Source organism: Heloderma suspectum, chromosome 5 (genome assembly GCF_057233095.1).
Source record: "Heloderma suspectum isolate Gila_16-S chromosome 5, 16-S_ref, whole genome shotgun sequence".
NCBI lineage: Eukaryota > Metazoa > Chordata > Lepidosauria > Squamata > Helodermatidae > Heloderma > Heloderma suspectum.
In genome coordinates, this window is record NC_139462.1 from 205128416 (window position 1) to 205154766 (window position 26351).

At 46.7% G+C, this 26351-nt stretch overlaps 1 protein-coding gene and 1 pseudogene across 15 annotated transcripts in view; one reads left to right on the forward strand and one right to left on the reverse strand.

The window, feature by feature from the left end:
• Nucleotides 1-8971: 8971 nt before the first annotated feature.
• On the reverse strand, nt 8972-18973 carry LOC146345108 (microtubule nucleation factor SSNA1 pseudogene; annotated as a pseudogene). Of its 5 annotated transcripts, XR_014792433.1 has the most exons (3): nt 18665-18806; nt 13478-13980; nt 8972-9355 (listed from the first exon to the last, which is right to left on the reverse strand). The product of XR_014792433.1 is annotated as a microtubule nucleation factor SSNA1 pseudogene, transcript variant X2 (transcript). The 5 variants fall into 5 exon arrangements; XR_014792435.1 differs by lacking the exons at nt 8972-9355; nt 18665-18806 and adding an exon at nt 18946-18973 and having other exon boundaries at nt 9571-13973; XR_014792432.1 differs by lacking the exon at nt 8972-9355 and having other exon boundaries at nt 9571-13980.
• Nucleotides 17944-26351, forward strand: part of WAC (WW domain containing adaptor with coiled-coil) — an 86868-nt gene continuing 78460 nt past the window's right edge. For 3 of the 10 annotated variants that reach the window (XM_084859148.1, XM_084859149.1, XM_084859151.1), the window contains exons 1-3: nt 19374-19793; nt 19957-19993; nt 21862-22057. In XM_084859148.1, the coding sequence (XP_084715274.1) occupies nt 19753-19793; nt 19957-19993; nt 21862-22057 (274 nt within the window). In that variant the 5' untranslated portion in view covers nt 19374-19752. Of the gene's footprint in view, nt 18266-19207; nt 19794-19956; nt 19994-21861; nt 22058-26351 lie in introns of those variants that run through there. The other 7 variants (XM_084859150.1, XM_084859155.1, XM_084859147.1 and 4 more) reach the window with 6 other exon arrangements.

Here is a 26351-nt window from a genome sequence, read left to right on the forward strand (position 1 = left end):
GAGTGCCAATTCTTACATAGCCAAAGTGGCACCACCCACTCGCAAAGAGGAGATATCAGTAGGCTTGGGAAGAACCACAAGGTTTGCAGAAGTGCAAAAAGGTTGCTTTCCGATGAGGCTTTTATGGTACCGCCACCCCGCCTCATTCACAAAGGTTTTCCAGGGTGTATGCATGTTCCAGACAAGGTCATCTTCTGCTTGTGATCCTGTGCAAAATCTTTAGAAAGAAACCCTAAAAGGAGCGGGGTGGGATTTCCCAAACAGCTCAGTAAGGACTGAGCATGTTCAGTGGTCACAGAATGCTGACTGACCTGCTAGGTGAAAAAAACAGAAAACTGGGAGAGAGGGGGAATGGAAGGGAATGGCTGGAATCATGAACAGCAGCACTTTGTACTGCAACATTTTGTTGCAGGTCCCAGCTCTAGCTGCAGCAAACCATCAGGGCTACAGACCCCCACCCCACCCCCGGCCAAAGGATAGGATTGTCCTTCCTGATAGTTTTCTGTTTTGTGACATATGCAAAACATTGAACCACCATAGAAAGGAAATTAAAGTCCTTTCCTCTGGAATTCTTCAGACGCCCAAATTCTTAATCGCTCTGGATTCTCTCAGAAGGTTATCGTCTTTTTTTCCAACATCAATCTTACTCATAATCTCTCCACCGTGTCAGATGGAATAATTAATCATGCTGCACATCTGCTTTGGGGTTTCAGAATGATTCTAGTTCAATAAATTACTGTTTCCAAGCCCATGTTGTCCTGATCTGTACGTTGGATTTGTGATCATGGCTTTTGCCGTCTCAGAATCTGAAGAACCCAGAGATTATGCAAAATGCTGGTATCTGTCCATACTGGCTTTGTAAACTGGGATTGTTTCCATATCCATTTAGACAGATTGTGCAGATCTCCTATTGCTCCCTCTCATGCATTTCTTTTAAGCACTGAGAACATGGCTCAGTTCTGTGCTCCTCTAGAGGTCCAACATCCTAGCAGGTGTGGAAACGTGAGGGGTGGCACAATTTTGTGGAGAGGGCAAATGGAAGATGTCAACAGAAATCCAGGTTTTGGCTTATTTCTTTTCTTTGTGCACACAGGCCATAGATGAGCTTCAGTGACAGACCTTGGGCTTCCAACTCATTTGAAAGAGCCAACTGTTCAGTTGTGTCTGCTTTTCTGCCTAAACCAGAGGTGTTGAACCTCAGGGCCATGGGCCAAATCCGGCCTGCCTGAAACCCAGATCAGTCTTCTGGGGTGCCCCCAGATGGCCACACCTCCTTCCCCTGGCCCCACCCCTTTCCACAAGCACCAACCATTTGCTGGGTTCTTGGCATTTGCAGTCTTTCTCCCCCCCCCCCCAATTTCTAGAAGGTTGGAATGCCCCTCTTAAGGCTTAGTTACTGGCCGTAGGAGCTTCAAGCTAGAATATGTTGGTATTTCTGGTATTTTGCCTCCCCCATTTTTTGCCTTCAGCCACACCCACTACTGGAATGCAGTCAAGATCTTCTCTGAAATTGAATTTTGCCCTCAGACTGAAAGAGGTTCAACATCCCTGGTCAAAACAATGTATTTTTCTATGTAGTGCACCTTCCAACTCGTGCTCCTTCCTGTAACAGTTCCTGCCATACAGGAAGTTCCTGGAATATGATCTTGCCCTCCCGTACAAGTCCACTGGTTGAACCTCTTTAAAGTTGCCCCTGCAACTCTCTTCTGGAAGGGTCAATCTGGTTACTGCTTCTTCCAGATCTTTTCCCCATCTAAGAAAGAACGTGTAGTTTTAACCATGAGCACTGCATATATCATGTGGGTCCAGTAAAACTAATTATCCAATCATTATGCTAGACTGGAAGCCCCAAAGCTTTAACGTTTACTCCTGCTTTACTGGGTCTCCAAGTGCAAGGGTCTGCCAAGTCAATTCAGCACAGTATAATAAGACTCCAGGACTCCAGGAACTGCCTTCTAGGCTCAATAAACCGATAGTGAGTAGAAAGTCAATAACGCAGCGGTGCCGTTCACACAACACGCTAACCCAACTCAGTGGCTGAGTATGGGTTGTTGTTGAACTGTGGGTTATTTGTTGAACCACGGGTTAGTGCATTGTCCGAACCCAGGACATTTTCCGCTGGGTGGCTTGTTAATCACCCTGAACACTCCAGCAATAAACCATGTATTCTCAAGGTGGCTTGTTTGAGAAAAATAAGCCATGCTGCATGGTTAACAAGCCACCCTGCGGGAAATGTCCTGGAAAAGAACAGAAAACAATATGTGCATGTGTGCGACATTATCTCCACTGCCTCAGCAGTGGCAGCAATTTTTTAAAAAATGTCTCAGCAGCGGACAGTAGCAGTAAGGGGGAAAAGAGTGGTGATTGGCCATGCGGGGGTGGGGGCACAGGGGAAGAAGCTAAACAATGAAATGATGCTGGTCAGCACTGGCAGATCCACAAATTGCTTGATGGCAGCAGAAGCAATTTTTAAGAAAAATTCCCTGTGAAGGTGTGAGGTCATGGGAGGCCTCACAACTGGCCTCATGGACTGCATGCAGCCTGCAGATTGTGCACCCCTGATGTGTACGTCTGCACCGTTAAGCAGCAAAAGATGCTCAGCACTGAAAGGAGCTGTGGTGGGACATAAACATGCCCACCCTTCTTCACAGTGTCGTCACAGGGACAAGAACGCAACAGTTGCTCAGAGGTTTTCCTCTCTGGATAGTGAGGGATACTCAACAGCTGCTGCAATCATGTGCAGTGACTCTAACATGACCTCATTTAGCTTGATAAATTAACTCAGTCTTTCTAGGCTTTCTTAAGAGAGCAGCAGGATACTTATGAGTGATGTAAGTGCACTTTATTCCACACACTTATTTATGTAGGCAGCAGATTCTGAGGGTGTATTTATGGCACGGACAAATTTGGCTTAGTCTGTTGGAACTTTGCAGTTTCTTTCAAATAATCACTGGAATTATCACATTAGTTTTGGAAGATGATATGAGTGAAACTGACAGATAGAAGTCCTGAGGGCTTAGACAGCTTAATATTATCCTAAAAACTCATCCCTACCAAATGTTTTCAAATTGACATCACAGGCTTCTGGATTAGGCACTATTGGCACTTCTTCGTAAGCAGGGTTTTAGAAATGGAAAATAAAATCAACAGTTACCTAACTGCTTGACTTGATCTATGCAATAAATCAAAAAGTTTTGACGGCACCGGTAAAGTATACCTTATTAAATCAAGGTTTTGCATGCCCAATCACGGTCTCCCTGCTCCTTCAAGAAACTCTCCTCCGCAAAATAAATTAAATGTCAGCTTTGCTTAACGGTGACTAAAGTGTAGCCGGAGAACATACATGGTGGCCACAGATATACTGACCCCATGAATGGCGCTCCTGATGGGAGATCCTGGCAAACCCTTCTCGTTTCTCCATACAATGGTAAGCAGTGGGGAGTGGGCAGGCCACTTGCCCTAGACCCTTTTGTCCCCAGAGTTTCGGGTGGGGGGCAAATGTGATCTCACTTCAAGATGTTGGATTGGGTCACAAAAATACAAAATTAATGCGCTGGATTCAGAGAAAGGTAATCATATGTTAGCCGCAGGTGAAATAAATGGGACTTCAGTTAATCATGCTGAGCTTGTCTCTTTGGTTTCAATTGGACTCAAGTGTGACTAACTTGCTCCGGCTCCAACACAATCCCACTTTGTAGGGTGGTCAGGGCCAGCCCTAGGATAAATAGCGCCCTGGGCAAGGTGTGCCACCCCCCATGGTCAGTCTTGCAGGGCCGCCCAAAGGATTTATGGGGCCTGCTGTAGGGGCGATCCCCATCGAGAACATTGTTCAGCATCTTGATCGCTCAGCCACTGTGCTACCGTTTGCGCAACCCAAATTTCGAAAAGCCACGTCCTGAGTAGTGGCAGCGCACTGTGCAGCACAGCAGAACCATCACAGGTTTTACTTATAATATTTTTTTGTTTTGTGTCAGTTCCTATCTTTTGGTAAGCATTCTTTATTTTTAGAATATCCCACTATTTTAATCTTTAAACATAATTAAGAAAAGTTATAAATAAAAAAGGTCTCCAGCTGACCTCTTACAGTGGATGGCTTTATTTTATCATTATTTATGTGGTGCTGATAGTGTTTACAGTAGCTGAAACACTCAGGGCTCAGGGACGTTGCCTCAAAGTAAAGCTGAGCTCCACTGATCTTCACCTAGCCCAGATGACATCCCAGTGGAAACTGAAAAGGAAACACACTTTAAAGCTAACTGAAGGAAGATCATCATTGGAGTTGGTACCCAAACAACCTGGAGAACCTTGAAAGACATGTTACAGGCACTTGCTTTTTCCGCCCCAGCTCATTGCAGACGGTACATTAAAAAAACACAGCCACTGAGCTCGGCTTGGCACCCTCCTTCGGCTTGGCGCCCAACCCTACGGCCAGCCCTGAGTATGAGTGTTTTCGTGGCACAGTTGATGGACAGGAATCAAGCAAAAGAATCCAAGATGTGTCTGCAAATCAATGGATGAGAGAGATAATCAGGAATCAGAAGACTTTACTTCCCAAAGTAATAAGCTGCATGCTGGGCCTCTGTGTTCGCTTTTAAAAGGCTTTGTCAGTGGCATGATCTGCAAAAGCCAGTTTAGGGGGCACAGGGCAGGCTGCTTGGCCAATGCAGCTGTGTCCCCCAACATCTTGCCACTGCTCCCTCCCCCAGCATCCAGCCCCTGAGGTGGCCGCTTCACTCTGCCTAATGATAGGGCCGGCCCTGGTGGCCAAATTATGGCGTGCTCAGTCACTGCAACTCTGTTACCTTCAAGCTAAGGAGGCCTTCTTTACACTTGGCTCTGGGCTTGAGATATTGGAAATAAACAGTCAAGGAGGCAAGATGTGGTCTTCCTCTGCAGCAAACTGAAGGAAGATCATTATTGGTGTTGGTACCCAAACAACCTATAGAACTTTGAAAGAAAGTTTACAGACACTTGCTTTGTGCCTCCCTAGCTCACTGCATACAGTATATTAAAAAAAAACCCACAACCACTGAGCTCAGCTTGGCACCCCCCCCCAGCTTGGCACCCCCCCCCCCAGGTTGACACCCTGGGCGGCCACCCAGCTTGCCCACCCTAAAGCCAGCCCCGAGTATGGATAGCTGCTGAGAATTCAATAGTACGCTACACTTGTGTCATATAGACCAGCCTTCCCTAACTTGGTGCCCTCCAGATTTTATGGACTTCAACTCTCAGCAGCCCCAGTGAGCTTGGTCAGTGGTCAGGAATGCTAGGAGTTGTAGTCCAAAATTTCTGGAGGGCACCAGCTTGGGGAAGCCTAATATAGACAATAGTTTTTGAGAGGAATTCAGCAGCATCCCTACATACCTTTGTATGTAAATACATCCAGTGTAAGAAAAGAGCAGCAGATGATGAGGGGAATGTTCTGTGAGTGCAAAGGAAAGATTTTTGAAGAAGCTGCTTAAAATATCATGCCACTGCTACAGAGGGCACAAAAATGCACAGAGCAATTGTGATGAAACAAATCACTTAGAGAGGTTATTGGCTTAGGCTGTAATCCTGAATACACTTACTACAGAGTAAGCCCCATCGGGCTTAATAGGATTTAGTTCTGGGTAAATGTATTTAGGTTTGCACTGCCAACCTCTTTATCTTTTAGACCAAAGATGTTTCATAATTACCCTAAGTCATTATCATAATGCCTTTATACAAATCTATAGTGCGACTGTCATATTCACTTCTAGGTGATAGTTTCATACACCCAGTATTTAGATAACGCTAAGCTATCAGCTAACTAGGCACTATAAATTATCCTATGAAGGAAAGTTCAACCTGTCTTTTATTGTGGGTCCACAAGTGTGTGTGCTGACAAAAAAAACTAAATAAAAGAACAGAGTTATAGAGGGTTTTAAAACTTATTTACTTCAAAATATTTACATGACAACAAGATGTGGCATGAGGGCATAGAAAGCTTTCCCCACTCTGGTGCCCTCCAGATGTTTTGGACTTCAAATCCCATCGGCCCCAGCCAATATGACCAATGGTTAGGAATGCTGGGAGTTGTTGTCCAAAACATCTGGAGGGTACCAGGTTGGGGAATGTTGGCATAGAATATATACAAAATCCATAATAGTGGTGGTTAGCAAAAAAAATAAAAAGCTTTCTAAGGATTCCTTAAGGAGCTAGCCTTTCTTTTAAAATAGGGGGCATCTCTTACCCACATAATCTTTCTGAGCTGTCTCAGAAAGAGAAGACAAGGTGAGGACAGGTGTTCTCATCCTGAAATCTCAGCTCTGCCCCTAACATTGAAATGTCTCACATTCACAAATGTTGCAATACGGAGTTAGGGTTTCAAAGGGCTGAACCCATGGCATGCTTGCAATCCTTTTGGCAGCCTATTGCAGTACATAATTACACCATCTTCAGAGGGCGTGGAAGCGGCAGTCAGGCTCCCCTCCATCATGTCTGGATCCAGCTCCAGTTAAAAGCCCCCCTCCATCCAGCTACCAATTGTCACCGCTGAAGCCACCAAAGGGAGAGGAGGCAGCAGTCCTGCCATTGTACTTCGATTCAGTTCCATGACTGCTGGACTTAGTAACAAATAATCTGGCTTGCTTACAATCTCACAAATGCCTTATTCTTGCTGGTATCCATTAGAAAAGATGTCTTTGGTACGGAGAGTTACTCTACAACTCTGACTGTGCCCCAGCTAAGGAAATGGTTTACAGCATTGTGGAGGGAAGATTTGACAATACCCCAGTCCATCAGAGGCTCTGTATCTGAGGGTCTGGGGAGGTTGAGGATGTCTCTCATTACTTACCAAGGTGTCCTCTCTATGGCCATCCGAGGTATAAATTTCTTGCCATCATTCTCCGGTGCATCTCAAATAGACCGCCCTTAGAGCAGATATGTGATCTTTCTGGCACTGATGCTTTTACCACTGTCCAGGTAGCAAAATGTGCCTTGGCAGCAAGGAAAATATGTGCCAAAGCCCAAACAGCCTAGTGGGGATGATTCTGTTGGATGTGTGAATTTATGTATATACAAATATGTGACTGTACTGTTTTTTTCTCCTTTTTTAATGTACATTGTGGTGGCCTATGGCTTTGAGCAATAAAGTCTCTCTTTCTCATCTAGTGCCGCAGTTTGTTTTCTTCCTCCTCCCTCCCAATCCTTTTTCCTTTTGTGTTGTGTCTTTTAGATACAAGCCTATGGGCACAGGGTATTTCTAGTAGGGCTGTGCAGGGACCCCCCCCCCACCTTGGGCCGATCTGGAGCCAGGCCAACCTGCTTCAGCCTCTGGATCCGAAGCACGATTCGGACAGCTGAAGTGCCCCCCCACGCCCAGCAATTTGAGCCCTGTGCCCGCACCCCTCTGCCCAGCTGCGCAAACCTCACATCCACCCCCTGCCCAGCTGTGAGAGTCCCCTGCTCTTACTTACCTGGACATGTGGGGAGCACCCGCAGCCACTGCCATCTTGGAGGGAGTCACCATTTTCTTTTAAAATGGCAACTCTTCCTTCTTCCCATAAGTAAATGGTGCGGAGATTGCAGCCATAAAGGGGTCATCTATGCAATATTACAGGCATAAATGGCCCATTTATGTAAAGCCGGCTTGAGTCCCAGTATTGGAGAAAAGGCAAGAAGAAATCATCATCTTCATCATAATGCATAGATGGCCCCTTTATGGCTGCAGTCTATGCATCATTTACTTACTGGAAGATTAATCACCATGGCGACTCCCTCCAAGATGGCCACGGCTGCAGGGGCTCCCCACAGGTCTAGGTTAAAAAAAAAAAAGAGGCTTGTGCAGCTGGGCGGGCAGCTGCCTGGATTGGGCCAAAGCGGCTTGAAGTACTTTGGGAGCAGTCCAACCTGCTCTGGAATGGGCCCGCTTTGCCCCGCATCACCCCAATCACTTCGGGATTTGGGCCGAAGCGGTGCACAGCCCTAAGTTCTAGGGATGTGCATCGGATTTGGACAAAGTTGGAAATCCAAGCATAATTGGGCCCCTTCGGACTGTTTCTGGTGCTTCCCAAAGCACACTGGGCTTCCCTCTGAAGCCACCAGAACTGAAGCTGGGCCAGAACAAGGCTTCATTCCTGGTTTGTGCTCAAAGATGCAGACTTTCTTCTCTTGAAATAGCATCTTTTGTTTTTGTGTTTCTAAATACGGATGATTGAGGAGAGAGGGGAGGGAGCAAGTGCAGCTGAGTGATTGACACGTCCACCTTCTATTCCTAGGGCACATTTTACCAGGGACTCAAATTACTGTGCTTTGGGGGAGGGCAAGGAGGGGACCATGAGATGGCCATTCTTCCAATGCCACCAGGCTTCACTATGAAAAAACCTTAAACTGGCTTTCAATCATTGTAATTCCCTGGGCTCTGCACCTATCCTTCTGAAACTTTGCAGGTTCTTACTTGGGGTCACCTCTAGACTGTGTGCCATTTTCAGAAGACTGGTCCATAAGGAACATAGGGGGATAAGTGTGGGATACTTCTCAAAATGTAAAGGCTGCTTTTGCGAGAAAACCCTTGTGCCTATTTATCTGGAACTTGGCAGGCTTGATCCCCTCTGAAGGGGCAACTATCCCTGCAGATTTAATTCAATTCTTCCAAGAAAGAAATGGTTTCGGCAGTTCCCTTAACCCCCCCCCCCAATATAAAGGCATGTAGCACAAAACCCCATTCTTCTGTGTTCCTGATATTTGACAGGTTTAATTCCCTCCTAAGTTGCTACTATTCCTGCAAATATCATCCAATTCTGACAAAGAGGAAAAGAAATCTTTTGATTTCCCAAGCTAATCAATTGGAGATAGGAAGTCTCAGATTTCTGAAGCTCGGCTTGGGTTTAGTACCCAAGTTGAAGCAGACAGTCTCCAAATTGCTCCAAGTAGAATTTTCCTTTAATGCATTATAATTCCTAGGCTGGAACTGCCGAGTGCCCAAGATGTCACAGCAAGAAAACTTTTAGTAGAATTTTCCTTTAATGCATTATAATTCCTAGGCTGGAACTGCCGAGTGCCCAAGATGTCACAGCATGAAAACTTTTAATTGCCTTCCTTATTTTTTTTGTCTGCAAATAAATATATCCATTATATTTTTCTCTCAAATGAGTGAGCAATAATGCAGAGCAACAAAGAAAAACCTTGGCTGCATGATTGTCATATCATCGCTTTGTCCTTTTCGATATAAGCTCTGAACACCGGTGGCGGTACTCTTCAAAGAAAACTTATTTGAACATGTTGATTTTGATGCTGTAACTGGAGTTTGATTATTCATCAGTGAAGCTTTAATCCATCTGTATAGTTCAGGTCCAGAATTGCTTGCCTGAGACAATCCTTCTTTGAAATGGTCCTGTGTAAGGGTGGGCAGAACATGATTTTAACATTTAAAAATCCAGTAACCATCAACATCCAGGATCCCATAACCTTCAACATTTCACAGGTGAAAATACAGGTATGCCTGCAAATACAGGCTGTGGCCATGTAGTCCAGGTTGGGTGGGGGCACGGACAACAATGTTGAGTACAATAATTGTTTTTTATTATTCTTATTCTTATTATTGCATGGAGCAATCTAATGAGACAACAGGATGTTTTGTATGTATGTATTACATTTATATCCCACCTTTTTTCCTCCTCAAGGAACCCAAGACAGCATACATAATCCTCCTCCTCCTCTTATCCTCATAACAACCCTGTGAGGTTGGTTGGGCTGAGACTCTGTGACTGGCTCAAAGTCACCCAGTGAGCTTCCATGGCTGACTGGGGACTAGAACCCGGATCTCCCAACTCCCAGTCCAACACTCTCACCACTACACCACACTGGCTCTCTTTTAATGTTAGAGGTGGGAAAAGGTTTGCCTCTCCAATGGCCCGACACCCCATATACTCCACAGATTTCCCTCCCCCCCCCTCTCTCTCATATACAAGAGTACTTTATTAATCTATTTCACAGCATGTGGAGCTATCCAGAAGAGCCCTGGCTCATGAACTGAGGCCTAAAAGTTTACTCCCTGAAGACCACCGAATATCATGAGTTTTCTTACAGAACAGCCGTGAACTTTTTCCATTTGCATCCAAATGGGCTTATTTAAGGCAATAAGCTAGTTTGATCCACAGCTTAATTTGAGAAACTCTAAATGTTTGCCTTAGCTTGCCACTGAAAGGAAGTATTGCCTCAGTCATCCAAGAGACTAACAAGATACCTTTAGCCACAGTGGAGAACGGGTATACAGATATTTTCAAGGAACAATTTTAGGTTGGGCTCAAGTTACAGGAAGCCAGATTCCGGCTGAACGTCAGGAAAAAACTTCCTAAGTGTCACAGCAATACGACAATGGAACCAATTACCTGGGGAGGTGGTGGGCTCTCCCACACTGGAGGCCTTCAAGACGAGGCTGGACAGCCATTTGTCAGGGATGCTCTGACTTGGATTCCTGCATTGAGCAGGGGGTTGGACTCGATGGCCTTGTAGGCCCCTTCCAACCCTACTATTCTATGATTCTAGGTAATTCAACTTCTCTGTACCTTTTTTCTTGCTTTTACTCTGACCTCTGAAATTCCTCTTAAACAAGAAGAGTTTCTAAGAGAGCGATCCTACGGCCCCTAGACAGCATCTGGGGGAGCCATGGAGAGCTCGGATTCCCGGATCTGAGGTTGGAGACAGCGCTCTGACCTCAGGCCCAGGAGTCCGAGCTCCCTGCCCCTTCCCCTCACAGCTGACATGGAGAGAACCACACTGGCTGCCTCTCCGAGGTCAAAAAAATGACCCCAGAGGGAAGGCAAAGAGGATGTTCCCGTAGGCAAGGAGGGGACTGGGGCTTATGAAAAATCCTCCAGCCTCCTCCCCTCCCCTCCGTGACACCTCAGCTAGATGGGTGAAAATGCCTGTCTAGCTGAAATAGAGCACAAGCCGCATGGAGGTGAAGATCGCCTCCGTGATCCTCTTGCTCTGCATAGGGTTGTGCAAAGGCCGACAGGCATCCAGATAGGATTGTGCCCTAAAGCTGCAAACCTATGAGCCTATGTTCACTCTGGTCAGTATTCAGAGAGCGACCTTTAACCTGCTCTATGGAAGGGGTGCAGAACCTTCGGCCCATGGGCCAAATCTGGCTCCCTGGGGGTTCCAAACAGGAATACTAAGAGTTGAAGCCCAAAACATCTGGAGATTTACTTTCTGCCTACCCCTGCTGCAGAGTCCTGATGCCTCAGTTCAGAACATGGCAGTTGAGGTTGCAGAGGTAGGTCTATGCTAAATAAAGCTAAATAAACCATCAACCTTGGCCATTGGCCATGGTGGCTGGGGCTGATGGTAGTTGTAGTCCAACACATCTGGAGGGTACCCAGTTGGGGAAGGCTGTTGTAGAAGGTGATCCTTTAAGGATGTATAAATAAGCAGCCAATGTAGCTGTTTACAGAACTAGCAAGATATGCTGTGTGTCCAAAAGATCACCTCGTCCCATATGAACCTGCCGATCATCTTCGTCTGAGGCTGTTACATGCTCCACCACCAGACGAGGTGAGGTTGGTGGTAACATGGGACAGCATTTTCTGTGGCAGTTGTTGGAACTCCCTCCCTGAAGAGGTTAGGTTAGCCTCTTCATTGTTTAGCTTCTGGAGGGCAGTAAAGACATTCCTGTTCCACTCAGTTCTTTGTTCACTTTGAAGGGAAGACAGCTGGTTTTATTCTTCTGGAGGTTTTTAGTACCGTTTTTAATACTTGCAGAATTTTAAATTGTTTTCATATTTGTTTGGTAGGCTGCCCTGTGGGCCTTCTAGCCAAGAGGTGGTCTATAAATATTTTATATTTTCCGAGCAATCCCATGGTTCCTGGGATGCTCTGGCAGGAACCATAGGATTGCTCTCTAAATATCATTATAGGATGCTGTCCTTACAATTATGCAGTTGTGTAAATAAAAAGGTATTACATCCAGGATTAGTATGCCCATCAACTTCCTCATGTAACAGTGTCAAGAAGGCTCTCATATCTGAGCTTTTCACCAACTAAACTGTAGTTACCAAGAGTGCAATCCTATGCATGTTTAGACAGAAAAAAAATCCTACAACTCCCAGCATCCTTCCAGATAGTATTGAGACAATACTGCGGAAAACAGCATTACAAGCACATTTTCTGTCCACCCTCCCTCTCCATCACTAAAGCAGATATTTTACACCTATAAAGTGTTTTCATCCCTGTGTCTTTTCATATAATCTTCTTCAGCATTTTCTTAATTGTATGTGAACATTCCTGATATATTAACCTGATTCTTGTAACACGGAAGCCCACCATGGCTTAATATACCCACAGAGGCTGTCGTGTTGTGTCGGGTGTCCACAGGCACCTGGTTTGCCATGTCATGTGAATCCAGGCAGCAGGGTTGGGTTTTTTTTTCCATGTTAGACAACCCTCAAATAACACATGGCTTGTTTTAGGGTTGCCTAACCCTCAAACAAAACCTGTCGCCTGGGTTTGCACAACACGACAAGCAATGGCAAGCAGGCAAACATAGGTGTCATACAAAATGGTGCCCACAAGCACCCAGCACAACTCAACAGCCCTTATGGGTAAATCAGGCCATAGCGGGCTTTTGTGACATGTGAACAGTCTCATTGAGATTGGGGAAAAAAAGGCACCTAAACCAAAAGACCCACCTTTTAATATTTTTTCACATTTCCCCAATGAGTTAAGCATTATTTGGATTGTTTTTTGTAAATCAAATGAAGATGTATAACCAAGAAAACATTATTGAGATGAATTCTACAAAAAAATACTATGTACATAATTGTGAAGTGAATGGGTGGAAGCTTGCAGAAGGACAAAATCCTAAATTCTGCCCACTTTGCTTAAAGAAACCCTGCACAAACATTTATGTACCCATTCTTGCCTTCTACTTCAAATATACTATCAGACGTTGTGCCGTTGCACTGTCACAGCCAGTGGCAGGCACAATCCTAATTAATTTGTTGACACAGCAACTCTTAGGATCAGCCCTTAGATGCCATGTCAGTTTTAACAATCCATAGATGTCCAGGACTTCAAATGCTATGCTAGAAATCAAGCCTTTAGTCCTTATAATTTTTTGTAATGTTCCCACCTTAAATAATTCGGGCCTTCCATTTAATGCTTGCAGAGGGTTGGATTGGGGATCTGCTTTCTGTTGAGGGAAGGGCTCAGCTCATGGAAGGTGCCTCCATCTGATTTTTGGGGATCCCCCCTCCCCATATTGCTCCCACACCACAGCTCCCCTGATCCTCTGCATAACATCTTCAGGAAGCTGGAGGGACTGACATGGGGTGGAGAAATCTACCTCTGCCAGCCCAGGTGCACAAGCCTAAACCTGGATCCAACCCACCATCTACAATAATTTTAGGTTAAGTAGCTGGATTTTAATAGCTTCATTTCTCTTTGTTTATTGCTTGATTTTTTTTAAAAAAAGTACCACAGATATAGGAAAAATGTTAATAAAGCCACTTACAGAAGATCAAAGGGCGACATTTCTCGTATAACTTTTCACCAAGCCTAACATAGAGTTTGTTAAAGCCCAAACATTGGCATGTCCCCACTCGCATTACTTTTGAGAGCTATTGTTTTCTCTAAATTCCCTGTTTCTGTTTTCAAGACGTTCAGCAGCATTCTAGAACTCTCCAGGATCTTCTCATAAGCCAGTTCAGTTTCAGCAAGAATTTTATCAAGTTCCTTCTGCGCGGCATTTTTCCACGCTAAGCTTTCACTCACGCACTCCAAACGTTTTGTCAGTATCTCAATTTCACCCTGGATCTGGTTCTTCTCCTCTTCCGCTTCTCCAATCTGCTTGTTCAGCTCTTCTCTATGTATGCATAAGTCTTCTATGTGTTTCACAACTTCGTTATTATAGCCTTGCAGAACAGCTCCTTGATGAGTCATTCTCCTGGCGATACCCTCCTAAGGAATAAGTGTTTTGCCTTCCACTGGCTGTGCTCACCATCGACTTCCTATACACTTAACATTTAGATAAGGAAAGAAAGGAAAACCGCAAATCATCTTTGAGCAACATCATGTAGAGCCAGCACAGGTACAATGGAAACACAAATCAGAAACGGATGAAGTGCGGGTAAGGAAGTCACTTTTAGAAGTTTCCAAAGATTCTACTTTGCAACTCCTTGAACTTTTTTCAGTCGGATATGCAAGAGATTGTGGTTTTTCTAAGACATAACTTCGCTGCTGGTATTTTAAGTTCTTTGCTTTAGAAGGCTCTTACATTCATTGTAGAGCAAATGCTGTATAGTACTCTCTAGGCAATTAACTGTTTTCTTAAACATATTGGGATGGATCCAGATTTAGTCATGCATATATAGATTGCCCAGTCTGAGGCTGACCCTTCAGGCATCTGATGAAGTGGACAGTTTCCACAAAAGCTTATGCCAGAACAAATAAGGGTGCAATCCTATTCAGATAGGTGGCCCCCTCCAAATTCAGAGGCAACCGTGTATCCAATGCAGGTCAGGAGAAGCACAGAGGGGATCGTTCCCTCTGCGCTTCTCCTGCCCTGCATTTTCGGCTAGACAGCTGATTGTGGCTGTCTAGCTGTGGGAGGATGGAGTGGGGGAGGAGGCTGCTGTACGACACATCGGATGTGTCGTACAGGCATTTTCGCCCTCCCTGCCCTGGAATGCCCTCTGGGAATGCCGCTTTTCGGCCGCTCCACACTCCTCTTGCAAGCGTGGAGCACAGGACTGTTCCGTGCTGCCTCCGAGGCAACGCGGAATTGGGGGGAGGTTGGCTCTCCAGGAACCGCCCTCAGAGAGCGGGATCCGAGGTCGGTTCCTGGAAAATCAGATATCCTATGGCTGTCTTGCCGCTGTCTAGCGGCCATAGAATTGCTCCCTCCATATGTTAGTCTTTAAGGTGCCACGAGACTCTTCATAGTCATACTTTAGAGTAGACCCATTGAAATCAGAGGATCATAGATCTGTTAATCTCCCAATGCGATATATGCTATCATTTGCCAGCAAGGTCCTACTGCATTCCACATAGGACAAACAAGCCAGTCACTACACAACATAATAAATGGACACAAATCTGACATCAAAAACGACCACCTTCAAAAACCAGTGGGGGAACACTTCAGTCTCTAATGACACTTTGTCAGTAACCTTAAGGTGGACATTCTTAAACAAAGGAACTTCAAAGACAGATGATGTCAATGCAAAAGAGCTGAATATCAAGAGATTCAATTCTATATGCTGTAACTTGAATAGTATAAAGTCTTTTTACCACCCTACTCATGTTATTCAGCTCATCAATGCAAGGTCTGTATTATCACCCAGCAAGTTTTGTGAATGTCCACTGTTAATAAGCTAATTATCAGTGTCTGTACTTTATGCATTTCAATTTCCTCAGACCTCATTTTTACAATTCCTTCCCCATACCCCCATGTGTATTATGTATTTTTAAGTTACAAGAGAACATTTTATGCATCTGATGAAGTAGGCTGTAGTCCACAAAAACGTATGGCCATAATAAATGTGTTAGCCTTTAAAGGGTGACAAGACACTTGTTTTTTGCTGCAATGGACTAGCATGGCTACTCTTCTGGAAATTAAGTCCCACTGAGCCCAATGGGTCTCCTCTTAAGTATGAGGAAATCTGGATCCAACCCATTCTGTGCAAGTATGTTCCACTGAAATAAATTTGAATAAACATTCATAGGATTGCACTGTAAGTCCCACTGAGGGGCTTACTCCCAAGTAAGTATACATAGGATTGCACTGTTAGAATGGCTTTTCTTGTAATAAGTCCTACGTGGAAGCAGATCAAAGGAAAGCAGGACTCCACACAGCATGGTTTAAATTAAGTCTTTGTGGGAAGATGCCTATGGAAACCAAAAACTTGCAAGAGACAGATAGACGTCCCAGTAAAATAAGTGTTGAGAACTGGGCACATCCTTTATTGCATGGATATATCTTTTTGAGACCATGATCAGTCTGTGAAGATGACTGATAACACAAATTAGGAAGGGCTGTACTATTGGGGCAAACTTCCCTACCTATGCCAGAAAGCAGTGGTCCCAATACCCCTGGCAAAACAGGTGAGTCCAGTCCCCAGATCATCAGCATTCCCTGTACCCAGGGAATTTTCAGAGGACCAATTGTGAAGCCCCTGGGAGGGGGCGGAAGGAGAGAATACACTTCTTTTTGCCCCATATCCCACTCAGCACAACTTACAGCAAGCATAAGAATATATGCAAATGTGCTTATGAATATGTAGGTCTGCACTTGTAAGTATGCACATGATTTTTTTCCTGTGAGTGCACAAGAGTATGAGTTGTTGCTAGGAGTGTGCAAGACAGTGATTTTGTGAGAGTGTAGGAGTGAAATTGTGTGTGTGTGACACAGAGAAAATGGTGGTATGCTAATACTGGCTTAGCATACAGCCTCTTATCAGTCTGACACTGGACAACAAGTCTTGTCTGAACTTAAAATGTGGATCAGACAAATTAGAACTGAGTTAGGCCAACCTTTACCAACCTGGTGGTTTCCAGATGCTTTGAAGTTCAACTCCCATCAGCCCCAAGCCAGTATAGCCAATTGTCAAAAATGCTGGGAGTTGTAGTCTTAATCATCTGTAGAGTACAGGTTGGGCATTGGCTTGCAGAGTGATTAAGAGGTTTCTGGGGATATTATTTTTAAAGGGTTAAGGGTGCCAAGAATTTGGGGCCATCATCCCCATGCTGGCTGGACATAATGGGTGTTGTAGTCCAACACACCTGAAAGGTGCCAGGTTAGAAAAGGCTGGCCTAAGCATTTGCTTCCTTACCTATATAATGCCCACTCCATTTGTACATGTGCAAGAAACAGAAGAGAAAGACACCATTAAGACTACAAGCTGACACACACTTACTAGGAACTCAGCAGAACTTCTGAACAAATATGTGTTGGCGTAAGCCGTAAGTCTCCAGCGTGCTCTTCACCACACGAGGCCAGTTCTGCAATGGCTTCCCTAGAACTCCCCCCCATGGTGTGTGGCGACTGTGTGTGGCACGAAGGCAAGAGGGCGTGTGAAACAATGAGTTGGCATTTCACCTCTTGGCCCAACCACGTCATTCCTTTGTCATGGAGAAGTCCAGGGTTCAAGGGTCCAGGGTTCAGTCCCACCTTGGCGACCTGTATGCCAGCCTTCCCCAACAGGGTGCCCGCCTAGAACTTCCATCACCCCCAGGCAGCGTAGCCGTGTCCCAGGGATGGCAGGAGTTGCAGTCCAACACAGCTGCAGAACTCCTGGTTGGGGAAAGCTGCTGCATGCCCCCTCACCCTTTGAGAAGAGCCACCCATGTGCTGCAGTTTTCACCATAACAGCCCCGGAGAGAGCAGGGGCCGAACGTCTCGGCCCGACCTCACCCTGCAACGGGGGAATCCAGTTCTATTGATTCTTCGGCCCTAGATGTCCGTTTCGCTCGAAGGAGAACAGACGCAAGCGACAGCAGGGTGCCCGTGCCGGGGACGGCCGCGTACAAGTCTCCTTGGCTTTCGTCAGGCAGGGGCGAGAAAAGGCGCGCCCGCGCTCTCCAGCACACCTGTGCAAGTGTAGGGAAGGAGGGCGGCGCGCCCGCCCGCCCTCAGCGGGCTGCCCCCCTTGCGCTCCGTCCCCCTGCTCTCAACACCCTCCGCCGAGGCAGCCACAGAAAGAAAAGCGGCGGGACCGACCGACGGTTGCCCACGAGGCAACCCGCTCCCCTTCGCCTCCGTGCTGGCAGCTGCTCTGCCCGGGACCCAGAATAGCCCAGCGGCCGCCCACGCGCCTCCAAGAGCAGCCTCGTCGCCATCCTTGGAGGATGGGCGTCCGCGGGGCGTCCGGCAGGAGGGGCCGGGAGGAGGCGCGCCGCGGACTGGCCACTGGGCGCCTTCGGGGCGGAGCCTTCCGAGGAGGCTTTCAAAGCCAAACACAGCTGGGAAAGGGCTCCTCCCCGCGAGCGCCTGCCCGTCGCGCGGACTGAAGGCGCGCGGCCCGTTCTCTGCCCTTCCGCACGCGGATAGGTTGATGCGCGGGAGCCCGAGCCACGGCGCCCCGCAGGCCAGCCTTCCCCGCCCCGCTGACTGGCGGATGCTGGGAGTTGTAGTCCAACAGATAGGCGGGCCCCAGGCTGGGGAAGGCAGGCGTAGGTGCTCCGAAGCAAGTCGCAGGGAGTTCAAGGGCGCTTCCCCGCGAGTTAAGGGTGCGCAAGGCTGCAGGCGTCCAGCCCGACCTCGGGCAGGCTCGCCCGGGAAGAAGTTGCGTTTGAATTCCACGTAAGTGTGCCTATAGGGCCCTAGGGGTAGTACCCCGTGTTAGTCCGGTGCAGAGTAGACCCAGTGGCATGAGACGTCAGTTGGCCGCAACTAACACGCCCCGTTCATCTTTGTGGGTCTGCTCTACGCAGGAGTAACACGGGACACTACCCCAGTAGTCTTACGGCTGCGATCCCGAACCCATTTTCCTGGGAGTAGCCCTAGCTGAAATCAGTGGCACTTACTTCCGAGTAGGACTGCGCTGTAAACGGGGCATTTAATCCCCCCTCCCCTCCCCTCCCCCGCGCGCGCGCGCGCCGGCTTTCTTGGAGATGCAAACTTTTACAAAATGGTTTCTGGATGTACTCCGCACAAAAATGGTTCCGGATTTAAAACAATAAATAATAATCCCATTCATACCGAACGCTTTACTGGTTTTCCATCCTCACCCCCGGTTACGCGTATTAATTAACTTTCGCCCCGGTAACTTTGGCGTTGTCCGGAATAGGCCGCGCCGAGCCGCGCCGCGCCGCTCCCTTCGCCGCGGAGAACGTCGTTCCGCGGGAGCAGGGCCGAAAGGGAAGCCGCCGCAGCCAATCAGTGGGCGGGAATTGTTCCACCACTAGGCGAGGGGCTTTTTAGAGCGTTCCCAGAGGGTTTATAAAAAAGAAAAAGGAAGGGGGGGGGTGTTACGGAAATACCCGATGGCGGCCGCGTTCTTGTTTCCTCTTTGCGGAAATACCCGATGTCTTTTCTAATCGGAGGCAGCGACCGAGGGGGGGTGTGTGACGGAGAGAGCCGATGTTGGATGCAGGTTTGACGGAAACCGCCGATGTTTCCCGAAAGCGGAGTCTCAAGCACGGGGGCGGGTGGGTTGCGAAGCAAGAGCTTAGGCTTTAAATCCAAGGCGAAGGCTTTCCGGGACGTGACGGAAGGCCCCGATGTTTCCCGAAGGGGAGAGTCAGAATCCGGAGCGGAGGAAGGCGGGCCACAGGCCTAAGAAAGAAGAGGAAGCCTCTGTGTGTGTGTGTTTTTTAAATGAACTGGAGAGAAGTGGGAGGAGCTTTGGCGGAAAGAGCCGACAACAGCCGACGTTAAGCGAAGGCGGCGGCGTCCGAGTTTCCCGGATGTAGTCGGACGGCGGTAGTGTTGGGAGCAGTGGCTGAGGAAGGGGGGAGGAGGCAGCGGAGGGCGAGCGAAGGCGGACAGCGGTAGTGGCGGCGGCGGCGGGGACGTCGTCGTTGCTGCCCGCACTCCTCCGTGCGCGTGCGTTTCCGGCTGCGGCGTCGTCTCCTCGCTGGCGCGGAGAGGAGATGGGCCCGTGAGCGCTGCTTCCCCTCACAGCCGAGCTGCCCGAGCCGCCCCTCCTCCTCCTCCTCCCTCCCTCCCCCTCCTCCTCTTCCCTGTCCCCGGTCGGAGCGCTGCTTCCCCCTCCCCCCTCGGCGGCGCCCGTGGCCCGGCCGCGCCCTCCTGGTCCCCTCAGTCTCTCACACACAGGCCGGGCATTGATGGTAATGTATGCGAGGAAACAGCAAAGACTCAATGATGGGTAAATAACCCCCCTCCCCCCTCGTTCCGCCCCCCCGTCCGCTCTTCGCCTCCCCCCTCCTCTCCGCTGCCCCCCGATACCAACGGCCAGTAACGCCCGCTCGCCCGCCCGCTCGCTCGCGTAACGTCTCTCTCTCTCTCTCTCTCTCTCTTTCTCTTTCCAGCTGTCACGACCGCAAGGGGGACTCGCAGCCCTACCAGGTACCGACTTCTTCGGCCGCCGCAGTCCCCACACCGATAGGCCCTGCGGCGGCAACAACTGGAGTGTGGGAGGGCGAGCGGAACTACTCGAGCGCAGGCCTCGGCCGCCCCTGCAGGCCGCGCAGGAGCAGCCGCTTCCCTTTCCTCTGCTCCGCGCGCGCCGCGGCGGAGGACCGGGAGCGGCGGCTGCTGCGGCGGCGGCGGAGGCGGAGGATTCCCTTCCCCGAGCGCGAAGGCCTGGCCGAAAGTGAGGCAGCGAGAGGCGCTCGGCGGGGCAGGGAAGCGAGAGGCCTAGGCCCGCCGCGGGCCGCAGTAGGCGGGGGAGGGCGCGCGGGGGTATTGTTTTTCCTACGAATGAAAACGGTGGGGTGGCGGTGGTGCGTTGAACATTAAATCAGAAGAGGACTATATTTTGCCCCCATCCCCGGCTGCCCTTTCTTGCGAAACGAAATACGAGCCGGATAGTTTCTAGGCCCTGGGCTATAGTGAGTAAAGCCCGATGGGAATTATAGTTTTTCACGTCCTTGTGAGAAAACCTTAAATTGGAAGTAAGCAAAGGTACATATAAATATATTTGAGACTACTAGGATGACGTGCAAAAACATTGGTTTGCCTTCTCCCCCCCCCCCCCACCGCACACAAAATAAAAGCTTTGGGAGAACTGATTTGAGGATGTAAGTAGGATTATTTGACTATTGGACTTTTATACCTAACTGATTAAGTATGAGGCAAAATTTGACATTTGGAGGCTGCAGTCACTGACAGTCCATCTAATGTAAACGTTTATCACCCAGAGGCTTGTGCTGTGAAAACATGCAGGTGAAAAGAGCTGCTGACCTAAGTAGCTTACAGTGTGTTGTGTTCAGTACAACAAAAGGTACTGTTGGTGCTAAATACATATATAGTAGTTGTTACACATGTAGACCATATCCCTTTTATACTACTACAAAGTTTATTGTATTTCTAGCCTCTTTCTGAGAGATTATATTAAACTACAGGCTGGCTTTATAAACAGGCAGTTCCGTTGAATAAAATTAAGTGCCTAAATAGTTCATGTGGGATAGGCTATTGAGATGGGGACTAGAGAAGAGGTGTAAATCTGTATCAAATGCCCCATAGGCTTTTCTGTGTCACTTATGCACTTGTATTTCATTTGTTAAATAAATATCAAGTTGTGTTATTCCCCACAAATGAAAGAACATGACTACACTGCATGTGTAGATCATAGTCTTTATGACTCCTAAAACAACTAAGGTTGAAATCCTATACCTACTTACATGGGTGGAAGCCCCATTGAGCTCAGTGAGGTTTACTTCTGAGTAGACATGCATAGGATTGTACCATAAGGGTGCAATCCTATGCATGTTTAGACAGAGAAATGGCCTACAACTCCCAGCATGCCCCAGCCAACATGAGTCAAGGGGGTCTGTAGGCTTCTTTGCGGGGGACAGCAATGTTCCCTAGATGGCAAAACGCTTCTGAAATGGAGATGTTTCAAAAACATTTTGATATAGCTTGGAGGTCAGCTGTTCAAAGGGGGCGGGAAGTCAAGAATTTGTTAGGCTAGAATGAGCCCTTTGTATATGCTTAAGGGTGCAATCCTATGCATGTTTAGAGAGAAAGAAGTCATACTTCTCAGCATCCTCTAGGCAGCCATGCTGGCTGGGGGATACTGGGAGTTGTGGGACTTATTTCTGTCTAAACATGCGTAGGATTGCACCCCTAAACAGCTCTTTAGATGCTAGCCATTGCTTAGAAGTTACCTGATGTTATGAAAACCTGGAGGATAAAAGTATTGGTTGTAAATTCTATGTCTGCTATCGAAAACACAGCTTAGAATTTTGTACTTGTATTGTAATTTTTTGCAGGCTCTTAAATACTCATCAAAGAGTCACCCCAGTGGTGGTGATCACCGGCATGACAAGATGCGAGACACCACAGACCCTTCACCACCAAATAAAATGTTGCGGCGATCTGATAGCCCTGAAAACAAATATGGTGACAACACTGGACACAGTAAAGCTAAAAGCATGCATACTCACAGAGTTAGAGAGAGGGATGGTGGTGAGTTAACTTTAACTTATTTTTATAATAAATACAGCTAGCTATTAAAATAAAGCTTGCATCAAAACAAAGCATATTACTGAAGGATTTACATCATCATTATTTCAGTCCAGTCAAAACACTGCCTAAAAGTGAAATACACTGATAGTGTTTCCTGTTTCATTTGACTCCATTTTCTTTGCATTATAGCTAGATGCTTGGCTTTTCATATATTATAAATGTAAGGCTGCTGAACTGATGACCAGAAGATTAAGTGGTGCTTTCTTTGAATTTTCCATCATCTTAATTGTGTTTAATGTCTTCTTATACTTACTGCCTTGCAAAGTTGGAATTATCCTGGGACTGATTTAAATTCAGAAGCAGGAGATAGCAGGCTCCAGAGTAACTGACAGCAGCTGATTAGTTACATGGAATGTATAACATAGCATGGACCACTCTTGAAATACATATTTTGGGTTACTTTTTAAAACAAATGGAAGATAACTTAGAAAACATCATCAGGGGTGGGCAGGGCTGGAATTGAAAAGTTGAGATTCTAACTTCATTACAGTCTCCAGTCCTTCATTGATAACTTTTGCTGCAATCTGTATATTCCGGCTTTTGCACTTGGAAAGCATTGTTGGTTGCCTTTTGTGCAAGAGTGCTGTCTGAGGTAAAAACGCTACATCCCAGCAAATGAGGCTGTATATGCTGTCATCCTTGCTGCTTTAGACCTGACGCTGATCAAACTGTGTGGAAGGATGTGGAGGTGGAGACTGAATTGGGGTGCTCCTCAAATCACGCATCTGTTTAGAGTGTGTGTATAGATCCCTGTATCCAGCAGCTGTATGTGCTGTATGCTGGGATCTGAGGATTGGCATCTCAGTTCTTACTAGTAACATTTCAATTTACATGCATTGGGCAAATCTGAAAAATTTCTTGGATTTTTTTTAGTGCGCAGAGCTTTTACTTGAATCATGATTTCTAAAGCTCTTATTCCCTCTTTCATTGTAACTATTTATAGTACTCTTATCTTCAAAGAAACAGTTTCTACCTCAAGCTCTGTGTACCTTATGTGTTTTAGAATACAGCACACTTCTCGTTCCTTCCATCAAGAAGTGATGGATGGTTTGAGCATATGTTTCATTTTGTATTAGGGTTATGATTAAATAAAAATAATAATTTGGCTATTCTGAATGAGAGAGCATTTGCTAGTGTACTGTTACTACCCATGGCTCTTTACAACTCAGAGTTTTTGTGTGTCCTGCTTCAGATGGCCTTGTAGCCCTTTCCAACCCTACTGTTCTATGATTCTATTCTGTGAGTTCCTAATCAAATTTTCTCGTAACATAGGACTACTAGAGAAATGCTTTGGCATTTGTGCATGGCAGTTGTCCTCCTGAAAACCCACCTGTGTCATTGGATCTTGGAGGAGTCCACTAAGTCTGAATACTTAATTTTAGGTCAGGCTGTGAATATGGAGGATAAAAGAATCTTGGGCCCTCTAAGTCAGCGGTTTTTTGGTTTTTTTTGTTCACCAAACTGAGGTGGGTCAAATCAGAGGTGATGCCACATCTTGTTTGTGGAAAATACGGTATATTTCAGAATAAGGAGAAAGATAGATAGAAGGCAAATGAGAGGAAGGAGGGGGGAAAGCTACAAAAGGAAAAGGATGGGTGTACATAGTTAAAAAAAATTAAAATATCAGGATTGGAGTTAAAGATGGTTTCCAGGCCTTAGAAATGTGAAGACTAACAGGTGCAGAATGAAGGCGCTTAATTACATAGGGTATGGGGTCTAGGGGTTGTATTAATTGCTTCATGGGAAAAAATAATTACTGAAATACTTGATTAAGTTCTACATTTGAACTTTTTTATACTGTTTATAACAAGTTACTTAAGTGATACAGTGAAATAATTACATTTGGGTTCAGTTTGGAACTTATATCTAAAGTATTTAAAGCAGATAATAGGTAACTTAATATAATAAGTATTGCTCTGGTAGAGATGAGGAACAGTTTGCCTGTTCTGTATGCTAGGAAATTTAGGAGAATCTTGCTGCTTTGAGCTTGTTGGTCAGCCAGGAGGGCTTCATAGAACTAGGCTCACTTGTAGAAACTGTAGCGGTATTTGCTTCCCTCCAATGTGCTTTACCACAGTGTTGTTTGAAGGAAAAGTGATTGTATTGTGGCTTGTAGGGAAGCAGACCTTAAGATGCCTGATGTAGAACTACTACTTTGGTCTTTCATGAGGCATATTGAGAGGCAGTGTAGTGTAAGGAATAGAGTGTGGATCTGGAAAGACCTGGTTTCAAATACCCCACTTAGCCTTGAAGCTTGCTGGGTGGTCTTGACCTTTCAACCAATCTCCTCATTCAGGACTGTTGTGAAAATGAAGTGGGATTATCACAAGTACACTGCCATAAGGTACTTGTTGAAAGAGTGAAGTAGAAATGTGATGGAAGAACTAGTTTAAGAATACAATCCAAGGGATTGTCGTCTGATAGAGAGCTCCAGTTTCAGAGCCCTCTGTTTATCCTGTGCCCTGCCAGGTAGGGTTGGATGAGGATGGAGGTAAAAATGCATCCCGTTTCTCCTTTTTACAGTTTTGGCTAGACGAGCTTCTTGGATTGTCTAGCTGACCTACTGTGTTGTGGGCAGGATCAGTGATTGAGGGAGCAGTCCTATCTCCCGTAGACAACGTCTGGGGGACATAGAATTTTTTGGTTTCTGGGCTCTGAGGTTGGAACCAGGGCTCCAACCTCGGAGCCCAGAAACCATGCTCCCCAGCCCCCCTCATAGCTGACACGGTTCTCTCCACACCGGCTATGTTTCTGCACTTGGAAACAGGGTGCGGACATGGGGAAAAGGTGGCAGTCCGGGGGAGGGCAGGCAACTGTGGAAGCTGCATTAAGCAGCTTCCTATGCACCATGCAGCCTCCTCCCCTCCCACTCTGATGCTTCCCAGCTAGACAGGCGGAATTGCCTGTCCAGCCAAAAATGCACGGTGGCCGGAGCATGGAGGCAAGGATTGTCTCTGTACTCGGCCACTCTGCATTGGATTGTCATCAGCCTCCAAGTTTGGAGGCTGATGACTATCTCCATAGGATTGTACGCTGAGGTACTTTAGGATCCTGTGGATCTTGGCCTCTGCTGCTCCCCTCCATTCCACCCCCTTTCTCTCCATCATGGTCTTCCCATGGTTGCTGTTTTGACCTTAAAAGAGTGGCTGTTGTGCTGCTTTTTATGGTGGCTTTGAGGGGATGGGGGTAATGGTTGGTCTCTTGATTCCCCCTCCCGAGGTCATAGCAGTGTCTATGGCCTCGGGAGCGGGGAATCCACCATATCTTCAATGCTAAGCTTCACATTAAAAGGATAAATATTGCATGAGATTGGGCTAAATGTCATGCTCTCCCAGGGACCTTAGCATTGCTCTGAGAAGTAGACTTCTTAGTGAAGCAAATAACATACAACACAAAAAGGAGATTTCTTACACATTGGGTTGTTGACACAGTTTTTGTGCTATGATTTTATATGCTTGGAACTATAGAAATATATTGTCTCCTTGAAGCCTTTTCTTGCATATGTAGGCTATTTTCAGTCAATTTAAATGTTTTGGCACAATGATACTTTTTTTGCGGGGGGTGGGGGGAAATTGGCATGGTGGATATACTTCACAAATACTTGACTAATAGATCTGTCATATTGACTAGTTCTACTAAATAGCAGTATGACAAACTATTTGCAGGTTCTGTGTTTCCTATTTTAGACTACATTTTGAAGATTGTGACAGACAACCCTAATCCTGTTCTCTTCTGTAGCTGGTTTGATGAAGGCACAACTACAGTGGCATTATGGATCAGGCATAATTGCCTCTCAAAAAGTCTCTCTTTCTAGTACTTTGCCAGTGAAGTTCTACACTACTGCTAAATGAGTGAGGCTGCTTCTTCAACTGTACAGTTCAATGATTGGAGTTGTGTGTGTCCTACATCTCCACCTTCTTCCTACCTCTTCCCCCAAGCCTCTTGTGTGGTAGTCTGGGTGTGTTTAGGCTCCTCTCCAGTACTGCAATAGAGGGCCTCTGTTGCCCTGGTACAGAGAGCATCTGAGCAAGGGGATGAGGGCCTGTGATGCTTTCCGGCCATACTGCAGCACACTGTTGCCACACCGCAATGGGCCTTTGGTAGCATTTACCCTTGTTAAATATGCCTGTCACAGACATCCACTTTAGAGTTGTGTTGGCTCATTTGAAACATTAATGACTTGTCTTTTGCACCCCCCCCCTCAAACACAAAAACAAGGTGGCAGAAAAGCAAC